The sequence below is a fragment of the Carassius carassius genome, chromosome 4 (genome assembly GCF_963082965.1).
Source record: "Carassius carassius chromosome 4, fCarCar2.1, whole genome shotgun sequence".
NCBI lineage: Eukaryota > Metazoa > Chordata > Actinopteri > Cypriniformes > Cyprinidae > Carassius > Carassius carassius.
This window is the reverse complement of record NC_081758.1, coordinates 3540617-3560129: the sequence shown is the minus strand read 5'-3', so window position 1 is coordinate 3560129 and position 19513 is coordinate 3540617. Positions and strand designations below refer to the sequence as shown.

The 19513-nt window shown below is 39.5% G+C and overlaps 1 protein-coding gene across 1 annotated transcript in view; it reads right to left on the bottom strand.

Annotated features, from left to right (window-relative positions):
* Nucleotides 1-19513, bottom strand: part of LOC132132683 (pappalysin-1-like) — a 115196-nt gene that overhangs the window by 62502 nt on the left and 33181 nt on the right. The window contains exons 10-11 of the mRNA XM_059545161.1: nucleotides 18711-18802; nucleotides 4473-4669 (exon numbers count right to left, since the gene is read on the bottom strand). Of these exons, the coding sequence (XP_059401144.1) occupies nucleotides 4473-4669; nucleotides 18711-18802 (289 nt within the window). The remainder of the gene's footprint in view (nucleotides 1-4472; nucleotides 4670-18710; nucleotides 18803-19513) is intronic.

Sequence of the window (19513 nt, the reverse complement as noted above, 5' to 3'; positions counted from 1 at the left end):
AAAGGACTAGTGTAACTGCAAATGACCTAAATCAAGAGCATCTTTTCCAGGCCACACAGAAGAAAAGACACCGTGTTCTCTAGAAGAAAGACAGCCGGTGTTTAAAATGTCAGGTGGTGAGCAGAGATGTTACAGTGTGTAAGTTTTCAGATGTGGCTTTCACATGAATGAAAATGTGCTCCCTTGACCTAAAGATCAGTTTGTTCTTCACGGCAAATAGCTTGAAGCAGTGGCTCCAGGCCCACTGGCATCTGATGCTCCAGTACTGAACCTATAACTCCCCCGCACTCTGAAACTATCCCAGCAGATAGATCCCTATCGGCTACGCTCAGTTCCCTGCAAGGGTGAATGGGCCTTGAAAGTACAGGACATGTAAAATCCCTTCTGAATGAGGGGACACAACAAACAACTGAAGAAAACAAAACAACACAAGCATTTCAAACATGCAAGTATTTAAATAGCCCTGATGGGCCACTTCAAACGGCACTACAGACGGCAGATGGCACTCTAGCCAGAGTATGCATGAAATAAGTGAATTTCAGGAAAACTGTTCAGGACATATTCAACCTATTAAAAAATATTGTTTTGCATTAAGAAGCAAAATCTATTTTATTTACAAAGTGGCAATATTTTCAATATTTAATGTAATGTGTAATTTGCACAATTTACTTTTGTAATTGTTACTTACTGAACAGTTTAGGAAACAATTTTTTTTTTAACACTGCCTGTTCATAGAAGGCAACAGGCCAGGACATTGTTCACAAGGACTGTTTGACACTGAGGTCGGCGTGTAATTTCACAGACATCTTTATGGTGCACTCAGATCTAGAGATTTTATCTTCAGGCTTACTGAAGGAACCGATGCAAGTATCTGTGGCAAGCCAAAGTTCTTAAAGGAAAAGGGCCATCTTTTGCAAAAGTCAAGAAGAGTTCCAAAAGGCTTAACCATAAAAAGCCATCTTTAATGATTTTAAGAAGTAAATGTATGTATATCTCTAATATTGTTAGTAATATTTAGTGATGAACACTTACTAGACTGAAGCTTAGGTTTACTTGATTATCAACAATTAATAACAATAAAAAAAGAAAAGAAAAAAAAAAGTAATAATCTTAAAATTGATCAGATATGACCCATCAGGCTTTTGAGGAAAATTTATTTGTTCATCTATCAATCATCATTGTAATGCATTTCATTATAGGTTTTAAGCATTAAACTAAGCATTTAAATTTATCTTACTAAGACATATTTTTGGAGATATAGAGTGACAAATGTGTCATTGCGTGCCTGTAACTCAAGAAGATATCAAAATATGATTTTGCATTCTAATTCTTAACAAATGTTTCTTATTGAATCATTATTTTCAAGGTCCTATATGGTTTAATACCAAAGACATGGGGATCTCAATGTGGCTTCATATCCAAATTGCTGAAAATTACCCATTTTCAGGGGTCAAAAATCGAATGATACTCACTGTATTTAAAGAGAAATGTTTGTAAAATAAACGTTGAGTTGTAACTTGTTTCCCTCTGTCAAAACAATATGCACAGAATATACCAGTCTGAGTGCCAAAAATTCACTAAAATAGTCAAGTTACCTTTCTCTCAATAGTCTATTCATAAGATTCTATACTTGAATCAGTTTCAGGAATATTTGGAAAAAGGGATTTTGTTGATTTTAGCAGCTTCTGAAGCTACCAAGAGTTCAAATATCCAGTCTTTTAACTAGGTTAAAAGGTTAAAGAAATCCCACACCTCATAAGGAAGAGTGGTTGCTCTAATCACACATTATAATCACATAAATAAACCAAGATTTGCCTTTAAGTATTTTTTTTTTTATATAAAATGTAAAGCAGAATTATAGATCAAGTAGTCTCCACTGCTAAGGGGCATATTTGGCAGAATCACTGATAGTACCTTAACCTTTGAAACATTTATGGTCTCTTAAACTTGAAATAGTTCACGTTTGGTAATTCTTAACCCTGAGTGAATGTGTAATCTTGTTTTAAGTTTCACATTGCTCGTGCTTTACATTACGGATGCACGTATCGGTATCGGGCCCGATACTGAGCTCCTGTACTCATACTCCTTAAAATGCCCGAATACCAAACGCTGATACCATACAGCATGTGTTAAGTGCCATATTCAGACAAAGAAACACTTACAACAGACAGCAGAATGGAGTTATTAGAGATTAAGGTTGTCTACGTAGGATATCTATGCAATGAATATAATGTTAAACATTCAGTATTAACGCCTGTATAGCTGACATGCGCGAGCTGATAAAGCACACTGAGTGGATTGAGCAGATGCGTGAGCTTGTCGAGTGATATACATTTAATCACTGGAAAGTTTGTAGCTCGGTCGGATATGTCAAAAACAAGTACGTAAAACAATGCACAAGTTACTTAACAGTAGGGAGAGAGGGAGGGAGAGAAAGAAATAGAAAGAGAGAGAGAGAGCACGCTTGCGCACTTCTGTTGTGTGATCCTTGATGTTCACTCACTTAGTGCACGCATTTGGATTAAATCATAAAAAAGACCATTTATGGGGCATTCACTATAAATAATTTATTTTCAATCTTAGGCATACATGACTTTCTGGTGAAAGTGAATCTAGCAGCCTGTGTGTAATGCACTAGGCAGTACATTACTACTGTCCCTCTCGTTCTGCAATGAGTGGTTCCCTTCATTATTACACAATTTAACTATGAGTTTGTCATATTTTTATTACCATCTTCTAAACTATAGAGAATAAACTGTGATAATGTGAAAAGTTAAAGGTGTATGAATAAATTTTGGTTTGACTGCATCTATTTAATAAATTAAGTTAACCAACTAACATTAACATCTCTTTTGGTTCCTGTACCCGATATTGTACAAATTTACAAATACAATAAAAATATAATTATCGGTGCTATAAAATAAAAGGATCGTATCAGGTGAGTACTGGAAAAACTGTTTTTTTTTGTTTATTTGTTTGCTTTTTTTGCAAACAGTGTCAACAGTCATAACTAGATAAACACAAAAACATTTGTTCTTCAACCATTGAAAATGGGTAAGATTCAACAATTTGGACATTGAGCCACATTAAGATCCTGAATTCTCTGGGACGGAACAATATAGGGCCTAAAAATGAGGACTCCAGCAAAAAAGGAAATTAAGACATCTTTAATACTTCTTGAGTTGCAGTTGTGCAAACTTCAGTAACATGACTGTTCTACGATATATTCTATGCAAATGGGAAACAAGATAAATTTCTTCTTTCAGCATTATTTTTTATTCAGACATTGTTCTTTAAACCCAATAAGTATCAGCTGTATGCATTTGGTTTTCAGCCATTACAAATGGGTAAAATTCAACAAATTGGGCATTGAGTCACATTGGGCTCCCCATATCTCTGGGATTGAACCAAATAGTACCTTAATTTTTTTTTATTTTAAGTTTATTAAAAACCAAAATTTAAAATGATATTGGTATATCTTTCATTTTCTTGAGTTACAGGCACACAAACTTTGGAAAAAAAAAATATTTATGGAACTCAGACAGGTATGTTCTACACAATGTTTTCATAGAGGGAAACAAGATACATTTCTAGTTTAGAGAAATCTATCTTGATAGAACCAAAGCCAGATAGAGCCAAAGATACTAAGATACCAAAATAAAAGTTTGTTAATTCTAAAAGGGAATTAAGATATCCTTAATAATTCTTGAGGTACAGACATGCAAACTTTCGTCATTGGCATATAATGCAACAAAGACTGCTAAAGTCAACAGATTTTACCAATAGACCTGCTGATCTCTGTGTGAAAATAACATAACCCATAATGCCAACATAATGCCATCTTTCTAAAGTCATTTTACCTCCTGTAATTTGGCTCAAAATCTCAAGTGAAAACTTTTGATGGCCACTCTATAAAATAGTGGATTACTCAGTAAATATACATTCACATTAATTTTTTTTTTTTTTTTTTTGTTATATTTTGTCAAGTCAGTCTTTACAGGGTTAAAAGGCTCAAAGATTCAATACACTGTGTGATTATGTGTAGACGGATTAATTACAATTTCTGCTGGTACAAATTAAGTCTGATTTCATGTCAATGTTGGGTGAATAATTTTCGCTGAGCAACATGCATCAGATAATAGGTGAACAGACTGTGGCAGGTACATGAACGTGCAAAGCGTCTAAAGGTCATTCACACTGACACCAATTTATAGTGACATACTGTAGTGACCAGAAGCCATTCATTTTCAAAGACAGTTGTTTGTTTGAGGTGACATGAGTGAATGCTGGAAATGCAAAGTTCAGTAATACAAAATGTACAGAGATGTGATGGATCGACTACAGCAAGCTGACATGATTGGCCTCATCACACGGCTTTTGACACAAATTGAGCTGAAACAGTCACTACAGTAGGTAAGCTCAATTGCTGCCTGTGAGAAAGCACCTAAGGCTGAAACTAGTGGAACACTAACCTTAGTAATAGCAGGATATCCAGCAGCCACGTCGGCTGGGCAGTACAGCCTCTCTTCATGGGACACTTCCACTGAGGTGGCCCACTGGTCCAGAAAACCATTCGGCGTGTACAGGCCACAATCCTTCACGCTCGTCTCCCTCTCAAAGTCTTCACAGATGCCATCGCCATCATAATAGTAGCACATGCTGGGCTCATCTGAACACACGTGTGCATGTTTGCATTTGAGAAAGACAGAGAGAGACAGTTATGTTAGCAAGAAAAAAAAATTTAATTAAAGGACAAAATTCATTAAAATATGTTCCTGTTGTCTTTTGAAGTCAGATGTACTGCATGTTTTAGTCAGAATGCTTTTGTCCCCCTCCAATTTATACATGTACAGCCAAATATCACATCTGGGCATTAGGTCTTATCAAGGTTTCCTTTATTAAATAATGTATTGTTTGTTTGTATGATCACCTGAAAATTAAAAAAAAAATCTGTGAAAATTGCATTGCCATTGGTATTGAGTACTGATACCTTTGTATGGAGTATAGGTGACTTAGGTGACTTCATTTGCTTATTTATGCTTACAAAGTTCCTCAGGAATTACTAAGAGTTTAAGAAGCTTAGTGTCATACTAGGCAACCCCCCCCCCCCCCCCCCACAAAAAAAAATCATATTTAATGTCCTGTTTCATAAAACTCCACAGTGACAAGGCAATGGAGGAAGGAAGGAAGGATGGAAGGAATGATGGATAGAAGGAAGATTACATCTGATATATATATCTTGCACACAAAGTCACTGACTGGATCCTTTCTCTTGCAGTCTATCCTGATATGCCAACAAATAGCAAATACATATGCTTTGTATGTAGTGGTTATCATATTGACAGCGTTATTTAATGCAGAGTTCTTCAAAGAGGGGCTCTGTTCTATTACTTGAATTGTATGACAATTATTATTCGGTTAAAAAACTAAAATCCATTAAATTCCATTGTCTTTCCCACATTTAACTGCATTAAGTAAAAAGTCAAATTTAATGCATGATCATATGACTCAATCCAATACACAGCATCAATAATACTTATTTTAATGGGTTTCAAATGTTAGTATCATAAATTATGTATATACCGGTTACTATACTCGTGTTCTTATGGGCCAGGCTAAAATTCTTCACTCAGTTTTATGCAATGAAACTGTGTACTCTAACTATCCATCAAGGGTTTGATCTGCTTTAAGGATAATTAATATTTGACTATCCTGTTAAAAATAATTCATTCAGATGTTGATACAAGAATCAAAACAGTTGGGAAATAAGTAAGTACCATTTAAGATGTGTTGGATTTAATGATGATAAGAAAAAAAAAAAAGAATTTAAAAAGTTTTACATTTACTGCACTATAAGAAGTAATTGCTCTGAATTACAAGTATGTGTAACCCGAGCTCATTGAGAAAAGTGTCTTATGACACTTGAGTGTCAGGTCATAAATGTAATGTCAAGTGACTGGTCCTAAAAGGTTAATGCTCTATTGCATTTGAAAATAATGTTTCAGCAACAATAAACCTAAAACAATAGTGTTAAAAAAGCTAATGTCAGATAAAAAAGTCATTGCTTTGAGATCTTTTATCATTTTAGGTATTCGTACCCAAACGCTCCACATTAAAATGCTGTACCAGGTGTGCTACTGAGCAAGTTTACTATGTCTAAAAAGCCAAAGATATGGAGCTGGTTATGTGACACAGACATCAAAATGTATTATTTTACAAATCATCCACTTTGCCAAACAAGGTTTGAGCTCATAACATTGTATTGTTCAATGAACCACATGAAAATAAATATTTATTAATCAATAATATGTCCCTCTGATTTAATATCTGTGGAAAGGAGTAAAATATGTTGGTGTTTTACCACCTGTTTAAACTTCCCCGGCGTGCTGTCCGGGGAAGGGCTCCGAGCTCGGGAATGGCCCGAACCTAGAGTACCCCCCCTTCCCCGTCTATTTATAAAGTGAACTCAAAGTGAGGAGATGGGGTGGAGGAGGGATGCTGATAAACCGTCAATGGATAGAGGGAAGTCAGCGATATTTATACTATGGGATTGATTACTTGATTATGGTCCACCTGTGTTGATTAGGCTAAGTATCTGACGCGCTCCTCCCGAATCTTATTAATAAAATTTCATTTCACTAGTTCACGCTTACATATAATTAGCTGAGGTATGGTATGCGTATTTGGCGTGCTGTCTGGGTAAGGGCTCCGAGCTCGGGAATGGCCCGAACCTAGAGTACCCCCCAAAAAAGCAAATGTACAAGAGGACAGCCGCCAGTTTAAATAATGCCCCCCCAAAAGCATAGAGTACTGGCGGGGGCTGATTTGGTTTCCTGAGAAGTCGTCTCGTTGGCAGGCTGGAAGGGCCTATGTACTCCAGAGGGAGCGACTTGAGCGTTGGGAGAGTAAGCCCTACCGGCTGCAGCTAGTGAACTACGTAGTTGTTGGCGCCCGGTCGGTAGGGCTCGAGCCGATGCTCGACTGAAGCTTGTGGCGTTGGAAGGGTGAGCCCTACTGGCCGATGAGGAGGAGCATCGTGGTTGTGGTGCCCGACCGGGAGGACCCGAGTTGCCTCGACCGGAATAGGTCACGGTGTCAGCGTACGGACCCTACTGGCTGATGGCCCCTGCTATTCAGTGGGTGAAGGGCCTAATGCTGACCGAGAGGGCCCATGAACCCTCCGACAGGAGATTGAGACACAGAATGACAGACGTCTGGGTCCTCTCGGTTTGGCAGATAAAAAGCTTTGGGCTGGCGAACAAGGAGGACTCTGGCAACATCCGAAGGGAGATCCCGACTCACGGCATCGGATGGATGAGACTCACTTGCGGCCGGCAAGCATAGGCCCGACCGGGAGAACTCTCGCCAGACGTCTGAAGGGAGCACACGCATCAGACGGGTAAGCATCGCCGGACGGGGAGAGTGGAAAGGAAAACCAGACTGGGAGGACTTTCGCGGCATCCGATGGGGCATTAAACTCAGAACATCGAACGGGTAAGCCTCGCCAGGTGGGGTTAAAAGATGTGAGGGTAGCTGAGGGTAGCTGAGAGGAGTTGTTTTTTTTTAGTTTTTTTTTGCAGGATCTGGCGAGAGGACGAGACTCGTAGCGTCGGACGGTTAAGCCTCTCCTACCGTCAAATGGAAAGGTAAGTTGCGTGGCCGAGAGACTGTTACCGACGTCCGAAGGGAGCACACACATCGAACGGGTAAGCCTCGCCGACCATAGAGTGAAAACGTAAAGGAAGTCTGTCCAGGAGGCTCTCGCCAGCGTCAGAAGGGAGCACGCGCATCGAACGGGTAAGCCTCGCTGACCATAGAAAAGGAAAAAGTAAGGTTGTCTAACCGGGAGGCTCTCGCCGGCGTCCGAAGGTAGCACGCGCATCGAACGGGTAAGCCTCTCCGGATGTGGGACAGAAAAGGTAACGATATGTGGCCAGGAGGCTCTTGCCAGCATCCAACGGGGACTTCCTGTTCCTGTTGTGTGGTCGTTAGGCTGTCGTCGGCGTCTTATGGGAGTTTGCTACTCACGGCAAGAGACGGGTAAGCCTTGACGACCGTAGGAAGGAGGGAGGGTTTATTTGTGTGTTTGGTACCTGCGGCATCAAACGGCTTGCTTGTAGGTTTTGTAACCTAAACCACGTGGAATGGCCGTGGTTGGCTGGCCAGGAGGCTCTCGCCAGCGTCCGATGGGAGCACTCGCATCGAACGGGTGAGCCTCGCTGGCCAAGGATGGAAAAGGTCAGGTTGTCTAGCTGGGAGGCTCTGACCGACGTCCGATAGGAGCTTAGCTCCAGGAATCGAACGGGTAAACCTCTCTGGCTGAAGGACGGAAAAGGTTGTCCAGCCGGGAGGTTCTTACCTTCGGCCGACAGGAGCTTAGCTCCCGGAATCGAACGGTTAAGCCTCGCTGGCCAAAGGACGGAAAAGGTAAGGTTGTCTAGCCGGGAAGCTCTCACCTACATCCAATGGGAGCCTTGACTCCATGCATTGGATGGGTAAACCTCTCCGTACGTAAGACAGAATGGCAAAAGGGTAGCCGGGGGCTTTCACCTACGTCCGAAGGGAGTGTGAGCTCCTGGCAACGAACGGGTAAGCCTTGCTGGCCGCAGAATGGAAAAGGTGAGGTTGTCTGGCCGGGAGGCTCTCGTCAGCATCCGATGGGAGCTCGAGCTCCTGGCATCGAAGAGAGAAGCCTTGCCGGCCATAGGATAGAAAAAGGTAAGGTTATCTGACCGGGAGGCTATGGCCGGCATCCGGTGTTTTTTTTTGTTTTGTTTTTTGGGTTAATCGTGCTTTTTAATCGGGTAAGCTTCGCTGGTGGTCGGATGGAAAGTCTAAGATTGCTTAAGCGGGAAAGCATCTGACAGGAGTTTAATACTCATGATGTCATACGAGTAAGCTTTGCTGATAGTTGAACGGAGAAGGCAAAGGTTGGCTCAACCGGGAGCACTCTTGCAGCGCCTGACAGGGAGTTCGATACTAAGGAGGATTTGGTTGTCTACGAGGGTAGACGCTGTGAGGCTTACTTGAATAATTGTTTAGCAAATCCAATAAGCTGCTTCCGATAATGAGTCAGAAAAATATTGGTGCAGTCATTGTATTCGAAATTAAGCATGCAAAAAAAAAATTGGATTTCCTGTGCCAGTGTACCCCAAATAGGTGCCATGTATCGGCGATGTGGTCGTTGTCGAATTGTCATATTGTCAGCACATGGGATTGATGGTACATATCGACGATGTAATCATGCATGGGTGGAGTAAGAGAAAGATTCTTTATACTTGTCTGAGCTTACTATTTGCCATTTTAACCATGCAGGTGCACGAAAGAGCCTATGGAATCACCAATAATCAAAAATATATATTTTTCAGACGTACTGATAAACTGGCATTAAATATAAAATACTATATTTAAAACTGCTAGTTCATGTAGTCGGCACTACTGTCATCTCGCTTGTCCTGTGAATTTATTTATTTATTTATTTATTTATTTATTTATTTATTTATTTTTAAACGATAGTAGATTCCATTTAAAGTCCAACGATTTAACCCTAATATGGACGTAAACAAATGCCTTAAATATAAGGTATTCAAAAACCGGTAAGTTCATATATTTGGAGTGAGTTCGGTTGGTCATACGCGCTCCGGACCACATGCCTCATGATGGGACTGACGCGCCGCCCCTGATACCAGAATGAGATGCATTCTAATGTAACTGTGGCATTAAACTCCATTAGTGAGAGCTCCTTTAAAATGTGGCACGTATCAGATTTACCTGTTAAAGTACGATGGAATACCTTATATCTGCAAACGATGCATGTCTATTTGTGGATGGAGACTTCTTGGCCACCTACAGGCTCACATCATCCTTTGAGAGCACGGGCGAGCGTGAAGTGCAGTGTTGAGATGGGATAACGGAGCGGTTTGATAGCCGAATTATGGTAGGCCGCCTAATAAATATAATAAAAAACGTTGATTGGAGAATGGGCCTAATATCGTCTTGGCTATTGTCGATACATGATGCTATCACCGCAACCTAGGATGCATGGCATACCTATAAGCGGAGGTGATGTGTGTTTTTTTTTTTTTTTTTGCGTGTGAACAGACGCTGCTGCGGCAGTGGGGAGATACGGGAAAGGCTCCTGCAGGAGCAGACACTGCTGCGGCAGTGAGGAGGTATAGGAAAGGCTCCTGCGGGAGCAGACACTACTGCGGCAGTGGGGAGGTATAGGAAAGGCTCCTGTGGGAGCAGACACTGCTGCGGTAGTAAGGAGGTACAGGAAAGGCTCCTGCGGGAGCAGACACTGCTGCGGCAGTGGGGAGGTATAGGAAAGGCTCCTGCAGGAGCAGACACTGCTGCGGCAGTGAGGAGGTATAGGAAAGGCTCCTGCTGCGGCAGTGGGGAGATACGGGAAAGGCTCCTGCGGGAGCAGACAATGCTGCGGCAGTGAGGAGGTACATGCAAGGCTACTTGCTTCGGCTGCTGTAGATGTTGGCTGTGGGAAGAGTAAAAAAGGGTTAGTAACATTTGATGGGGCAAGCTAAAAATGAATGGGTAGCCTAATGTGTCACCAGCTCAGTAATTGGTTGCCTGATTTGACAATTCCTCAAGCCTTGTCCACATTATTATGTTCCTGTTGGAAAAGCATCTTTCCTCTCATTTGGCCTCCGGGCTCTTTAGACGGTCTCCCGAGCGGATACGTTTGGAACGCTGTTTTCACGTTGTAGTATGGACTGTGGAAACAGAGGCTTTTGGAAACGATGAAGCATGTTTAGTCTTGTAAGACGTTTTACCGAAAGACATGATTACAGCAGTAACGTTAACCCCTTACCAGTCACCCCCCATTTTTGCATGGAGACAGAAATTACATACTCAAAATAAAGATGTTTCTGCTCATGATTCTTTCTGACTAGATCCATGATCAACATTTGTCCACGAGCTAACACTTCGACGTTTACCGTTCAAGAATAGGAATCGTTTTCCTGACATAATTACTAAATAACTGTCACTGAAATTATGTTTTAACGAAATATTGGTCAAATATCAAAGCCAAAGTCTTTAGACTTTCAATTGATGCAGGGTTTATCCAGATCAAGTAAGAGAGTGATGTTTAACGTGATGTGAAAGTGAAACGATAATAAACTGGGGCCGTTGGCAATGCTTGCAAGCAAATGGGTTAATAGCAGTTATGTGCTATTTGCTTCCAAGTGGTTTCTAAAGATATTTACTTGTCAGTTTTTTCGTATTACGGTCCTTAAAGTCCCAGTGAAACGGAAGTTGCAAACGACTTTTCTCCAGTGTTGTGACGTATTTCCGAGAGAAACGGAATAATAAATGAGGAAAATAGTGGGCGTGGCTTATTTTCCAACTAGCACCTGATTGGATCTAGATAAGTAGGTGTTTAATTAAAAAAATGGAGGCAGATCTAAACGCAAGTTTACAATCGGTTGTTGAGGATTATTCGCCACCTGAATCACCGCAATTTAGTTTTCAGCAGGAGGAGGAGGAAGATGAAGAACAGGAAGACACGGAGGATCATTTACAAAAATGCACCTCCTCGCCATCTCTCCTTTCACGCGCTGTCAATGCTCGCAAACACACAGGCAGCCTGTCTACTGTCAGTGTCAGTTGGAGGGGCGTGGTTACGGATTAAGCAGACACCAAATTCCTCAAGACTACGTCATCAGTGAAGGTCCTCCAATGCAGAAGGGAGGGGCATTTTTAGATTTTGATTAAAGATTATGAAGCCCAATTTTTTTTTTTTTTTTTTTTTTGTGGATTGGCTCGCATGGATGAATTGTTCAGCACAAAACGATCAATTTAGGCGAACAAAGTAAATATAGTCAATTTTGATTTCATGTGGACTTTAAAAGGCGACAGTTATTTTACTCACACTTGCTATCCTGCGTCGAAACACTAGGGCAGATGCGTTTTAGATGAATTTTTTAGTGATCACACCGGTGAATGGTGAAATAGGTCCCTAAATGATTTAGTCCTACCAGAAAACTTGCATGGAAATTAAAATGTAAAATTAAATTAAGCATTTAGCAGAGACTTAGCAGAGACGCTTTTATCCAGAGACTTACAAGCATTTTTTTTTTCTTTCATGGAACTTATGTCTGTATCATTTCCATGAGGTTTAAACGTGCGCGGTAAGGCGAATGTATTCGTGGTTAAAAGTGGCATCATCATCCGACGGAACGTTTGTATCTGTAGTCCAAATCTATGCGCAATCCACACTCCAGATCAGCAGGTGGCACCTTTACGCTGGTTTGTCAAAACCGCCATAAAACACTAGTAGAAGAAGATGGAACTGCGTCATGACGTCGTTTAACAAACTTTAGCCGCGAACCTGCTTTTAGATGCAACACTTTGGATGCCAACTGCCGTAAAAATTCAATGAACAAAAAGAAGAACCTGTTTTTAGCGTCTTCGCCTGAAAATGTATTGGTTAACGGCACGCGGTCTGCGCCGCTAGAGGAAGCGGCCTCAAACTGCCACTCGGCCGGTACGCCGGGAAGAACTGGGGTTCGGCCCAGGCTGGTTGGATTCTTTCTGCTGCAATCCAGCGCCCGGGGAGAGCTCGATCTCGGGCGGCACGATCGTTGTGTCGAGCAAGGCGAGCTTGGAGCTTGCACGGTCTATTGGCCACGACGTGTGGCTTGGCGAGGAGAGCAGCTGTCACGATGACGCTTAATGCTGCTCAACGGCCGTGTTTGGCTGGGTAGAAATGATCTCGGGTCCGGCAAAAGCAGCAGGTCTTATAAATCCCCTGTGTAGCTCTCTTCATTGGTACGAAAATTGGGTCTATGGTAAGGTGACAGACAAAGCGAACCAGCATGCTGATAAACCGTCAATGGATAGAGGGAAGTTAGCGATATTTATACTATGGGATTGATTACTTGATTATGGTCCACCTGTGTTGATTAGGCTAAGTATCTGACGCGCTCCTCCCGAATCTTATTAATAAAATTTCATTTATTTTAGCTGGAAATGCAATTGAATTTCATGGATGAGTACATTTTGGAGTTTTGAGGCAATCATTATAAGTTGGTCTTTATTAAACACTTATCTTGTATGGTGTGAATTTCTGTATAGAAGTCAGTTAGAAATATTCGATTATCTCTGGGAGTTTAGTAGCCTGACTACGTCGCACTTCATACTTCCGCTCAATTTCAGTTCGCTTCTGTACTCAATCTGAGAAAGCGAACCATCTCCCAGTTTCCCTCCTGCTACAAAACAGCCGGCCAATCAACAAACAGAGGGCATGCTGAGAGCCGTGACGTAGATGCCAAGCGCTGAATTTAAGATCGTAGTTTAGGTTAGGGAAATCGAAAATGACAGTGTACATGGAGAAACGGTATGCTATTCGCTCCGGTGTGGAGAATATTCCCGGCATTTGCCAACTGAAGCCCGAACAAGAAGAGTGTTTGTTTCACATTTTGAATGGAGGTGATGTTGTGGCCCTACTCTTGGCAGGTTTTAGAAAACGTTTAATTTATCAACTGTTACTGATCGTCAGCGAGAAACTGGAGAGGCCAAAGTCCAGCATGGCGATAATTGTGATTGTTTCCCCCTTGGTTGCTCTCACGGAGGACCAGGTTAAAGAGGCAGTGAAACTCGCTCGATGGTTTTGTTTTCGCAACATTCCTATGTTTACAGTGGAAGTGTGAGGCGGCTGAGCCGGCGAATAACACACATCATAACCAAACTTTATGTGATTGGCTTACGGGTAACCAATGATTTTAAACTTCAGACAAGTCCCCCCCCCCATGAGAAAGAAAACGCTTGTCAATTATGCCATTCCAGACTCTGACTACGCAGCAAAGTAGCAGAGTTTGGTATTAACAGGCTAGGAGTTTAGTACTAAGAGTCTAAATGAAAAAATATGGTTTACATTTTCCATTTAGTTTTAGCTATCTATAATATCCATGTTTGTGTTAGTCTATGCACACAAGATTGGATTATTATTGGATATCATAGGTAGCAAAGTGAGCATCCGAATTTGTAGACAGAGTCAGAACATTTACCAGCTATAATGTAAATATCTCTACTAGCCATGAACTGTTTTGAATTTTTCTCTCCCTATATGCATTCTTTTGTCCTCATGTAAATGAGATTGATTTTTTTCCCTTGCATACTAAGGACAAACACCACAGATCATTGTGTCACATTCACAGCATCATATCAGAGAAGAGACAGTATCTGATTCTGAGAGAAACTGGACCCACTTCAAAACTGTGAAGATACATTGTGATCTTTCTCCGAAAGTGTTCACTTTGATGGCTTTATTGTGAGCAATATTCAACATATGTGTCAAAACATGGAGTTCTAGAGAATCACAACAGATGTTTTATGTAACAGACACCCGGCATGTCTGATCTGAATTGATTGTGCAATTTACATCAGCGAGGGTCAGATTGTCCTTCTCAAATTGCATTTCTAACCATCATGCTGCAGGTCCTAATAAAGTTACCAGCCAATAGCAGCCAATAGCAGAGAACCTTCTCAGATTTGCCACTTGTGGGTGTTAATTTTGGCCTCTGGATACATCTATGTTACTTTCAGAATCCGGCCAGACGAAGGCATCTTAGTAGACAGGATGTTGCACAAACATTGGTTTCAGATGTGCCTTCCTACCTCAGAAAGCAGGAATTTCTTAGGTTTCGGACACATCAGGGTTTTTTTCCAGGGCCATGAGAGAGACAGGAGCTCTGTTGAGTTCTGGAATAGGTGGGATGAGTTTTCCAGGCCATGGACCTGCTGTTCCCCACCCTTTAATTTTCATCCTCTATTTGCCTCTCACTATTTCTCATTCCCAAATCTCCCACTTTCACATTTTCTCTCCCACATTGTCTCTCCATTCACTCCTACTCTGTCTTTCTGTTTTTCTCTCTGGCATTTATTTTTTTATTTTTGGCGAATTAAATTTAATATTGAATATAGTGCACCTAAAATAAATTATAACGACTATTCACACATTTATATAAATTAACTATTTTAAAAATAATTAATAAAAAAATTAATGGTAACACTTTACAATAAGGTTTTATTTGGTACCGTTGTTTATCTCTATTAGTTAACATGAACTAACAATAAAAATTAGTTCTAAAGTTTTTATGGTAACACTTTATTTCAGGGACCAATTCTCACTATTAATTAGTTGCTTATTAGCATGCATATTACTAGTACACTGGCTGTTTATTAGTATTTATACAGCACATATTAATGTCTTTTTCTGCATGAACATATTTTAGATCCCTTAATTGGACCCCATACCTAAACATAAAAACTAACTTATTAACTATTAATAAGCAGAATGTGTATATGTTAACATTATTTAATGGACCTGAGCTAACATGGACTAACAATTAACAATGATAAATAATATTAACAAAAAGACTAATATATACTGTAACAAAGGTATTGCTCATTGTTAGTTGATGCATTAACCAATGTTAACTAATGGGACCTTTGTTGTCAATTGTTTGTACAAATTTAATCAACTTCCAAGTCATGTCAGTTGAAAACATAATGAAGAATAATTACATACTGTACAGATTAAGACTGAAAGTGTCAAAAATAGTGATAATGAGCATATGTTTAGTGATAAAGAGACACAGACTGTCTCTCTTTTTTGTCTGTCTGTCTGTATTTCAGTGCAAGGGATTCCAGCAAGGAGGACAAAGGCATGCCGTGCCAAGTTGGCTTGAGCCTCGGCATAAATTCCAGCTCTCCCCTTTGCTCAGCTCTACTGATGTTGAAATGAGAAGCTGCAGAAGGGAATAAACACACACACACACACACACACACACACACACACACACACTCCTATATTTACATATATGTATGCACGTCTGTGCCACACTGTACCCATGACATTGTTACACTCCTCAGATACAATAAGACGAGCAATTGCATCTTCCTTGGGCAACTAAATTCTAATGTTATCACAGATAACACTATATTGGGGTAAGGAAAACCAAACAATATATTTTGGTTCAACAGACTTCAGCCACAAAACAATCAGTTGCACAGTCAGAAAGACAAATGCTTCATTCATGATGGTATCTGATGGCTCCACACAAAAACACAAATATTTCAAGCTGCCACACAGATGTGATTCCTTCAGCAAATTGTAGAAATAAACTCTCAGACAAAAATGTGTAAATGTCTGATATTCTGAGGGAAAAAAATGCTCACTTGCAGTCTCAAAGTGGAATGCATACTATAACTTTGAAAGATCATATCATATTGTCACAAATCCGGTATACAAACTTTGTTTGTTGTCACCATCAGAATTATCCACCACATGGACTCTCGCACTACACAGACTGTTACACTATACCCTGGAGTTCAGTTCCCGCAATCCATTTCACTCTGATTACGCACATGGCTGCAGCCAATCACACATCCTACACAAGCCTAACTCACATGCTCTTCTGGGCCGAGTATTGCTAGTGCTTATCGCTGGTTTGCTGATAGCTACTTTAAGGAGTCTTTATTCTAGTCATAGTCATAGCCTAGTCTTGTTCTTCCCCTGGTTGCCCGTGTTCCTGATCTTCTGCCTGTTTAGGATTACTCTTTCGATATTGCCATTTGGACTCTGTTTGTCACTGCCTGGACTATTGCTGTGTACCTGGATTATCTCTCTTTGTCTTGCCCTGTTGGATAACGTTCACCGTCGATTGACCCACACCTGTTTGCTGGACTACTATTTGTCTTGACCTCAATATACCTGTTTTCAGAACCTCGCCTGTTTTACGACTACGTCTTTGTCTAATAAAGCTTTGCAGATGGATAAGCATGCCTCTTGTCTCCTTCCCTCCGTAACACACACACACACACACACACACACACAGATATATAGATTTTTTATATATACTGCAATTATTATTATATTATATTATTATATATTATTATAGTTTTCTGCCATTATTTGATAAAAAATTCAGTAAAATTGTTAAAAGTGGTTTCTATGTGAATATATTGTAAAATGTAATGGTAACACTTTATTTTATGGTATCTTAACTAATTGCTTATTAGCATGCATATTACTAGAATATTAGCCATTTTTTTAGTACTAATTAAGCACATATTAATGCCTCTTTATTCTACATCCCCAATCCTACCCAATACCCAAACACAAGAACTAACTTACAAACTAGTTAATAAGCAGCAAATTAGTAATTTATTGAGGGAAATGTTGTAGTTAATAGTGAACAAGTGTTCCCTATTCTAAAGTGTTACCAATGTAATTCAACCTGTCTTCCAACCAATACGCTCGTATAGGTTGTTTGTCCAAATCCCATCAGAGAGTATACTACAATTGCTCCCCTATCGGCAACAGGACGTTTTCATATTAATGTTTTGTACTCTATTATTTGTGCTATAATGAGGGTTTAGTGTAGTTCAGTTGGAATAATATTGTATTATATGACAATATGTGATCATGCGATCATGGGTTTGATCCCAAAGAACGCACGTGCTCATAAAATGTATATGCTCTATAAATCATAATTTTGCATGATTTCTGTGAGGGGTAGGGTAAGGGGTGGGGTTAGGTGTAGTCATTCGAGCGAATAAGCCACCTAGTAAAATATGTACAAATTACTTTGAGATCGGTGTAAAAAGTCCACACATTCCATTTAAATAAATGCACATTTTGATTGGTAATGACGATATACGTTATTTCATGATAACGGATGCAACACAATACTGTCATTACTTTTACACTCGCTAGAGGGCGCTTAACTTTAAAACGTAAATATAGGTCGTAATAAGATGCTTGCACAAACCTATATGGTCGTTTTTTTTTGTTGGAGGACAGGCTCATGTAATTTATTGCTGAGAACAAAAGCTGAATTTTAAGTATCTTTACTCTAGTCTTCAGTGTCACATGATCTTCAGAAATCATTCTAATATGCTGATTTGCTGCTCAAGAAACATTTCTGATTATTATCAATGTTGAAAACAGTTGTGCTTTATACTATTTTTGTGGAAACTGATACACTTTTTTTCAGGATTCTTTGATGTAAAGACAGTTCAAAAGAAATGCATTCTTTGAGATAAAAATATTTTGTTACATGAATTAATGTTCTATTTAATGAATCCTTACTGAATATTAATATTAACCATAACCCCTTGCCTAAAACCTTCGTATATGAAATTAGTAACAACATTCACTCACAGGTTACAAGTGTGCTGTTTCATGAGCAGTATAAGTGTCTATTTCAGACTTATGAGGCTCTATTCATCTGTGCCTAACAGTAAACAAAAAAAATATCCTACCACTTTCAATGATGTAATCTTTCCTCAGGCTCTGACCATAAAAATGAAGACAGGAACTCATTCTATTGTAAAAAAAAATACAGAAAGAGAGCAGCTGCCAAAGCATCCTTCATGAATATGTTAGTGTGTTTGTTTTGAATTAAAAATTTTGCAGATTTTACAATGATGTCAAAAATCTAGTGATAAATAATAGCTTTGGCTCTGGAAGGAGCAAATAAAAGAGCTCAGCTAAAGTGCTGCTCTCAAAAATGCTTTTTTTCAGAGTGAGACGATAACACATCTCGCAAAACCGTCAACCAAAACTGACGTACGATAGTAACTACACTTAAAAGCATGCCACAATTTCTGACGCCCAGTCAGATCTGTATGACAGATGGCTGTAATGAGCCGCTGATGCACTTACGCTTTCTCTCCACACTTACCAATACAGTTAAAAAATGCCTCCTCCTTGCAGTGGCCGGAGCAGCCGTCTCCATTCATAGTGTTCATATCATCACATTCCTCTCCCTGGGACCTGAAATAAATCAATGCATATATAATAAACATTATGATGATTTCCCTTGGTGGATATCAATCTGTGTTGCTAAAAGCAAGAGCATCTGACGCCTGCAGTCTGGATATGGCAGTAAATTTTCCAACTTTAAAAAGTTTTGATGTGGCAGTGTGGACGAGCCTCAAGGTTAATCTGATGATCCTCTAAATCAGTACTTCTCAAACTTTTCAAGTTTTCAACTTTTCAGACAATTCAACACAAAATTCAAAGGCCCCTTATAAAATATAGTATTAACCAATCAATAACTGCAATATAAATTAACATATTCTTTGAGTGTCTTATAGGTAAATTAATTAACTTTTTTGTGACTCCGGATTTTTCTTCAATAACAACAATAGTTAAGAAGATACTTTCTTATATCCAAAGCATTAATTAATAAAATTGATTAAAAACTCAAATTAAAACTCACATTCTGTCTATCTATCTATCTATCTATCTATATATATATATATATATACACACACACACACACACACACACATATATATATATGTATATATATGTATAAGACATTGAAAAATCATAAACTAATAAAAATCCCCAAAACATACAACTAAATAATTTAACATTTAATAAAACCAAAATAGCACTGCTTTATATCTTACATCGTTAAAATTTTTTGTTCTGTTTTAATTTAGATTGCAAACATTTTATAAATATTCTGTTTGTAAC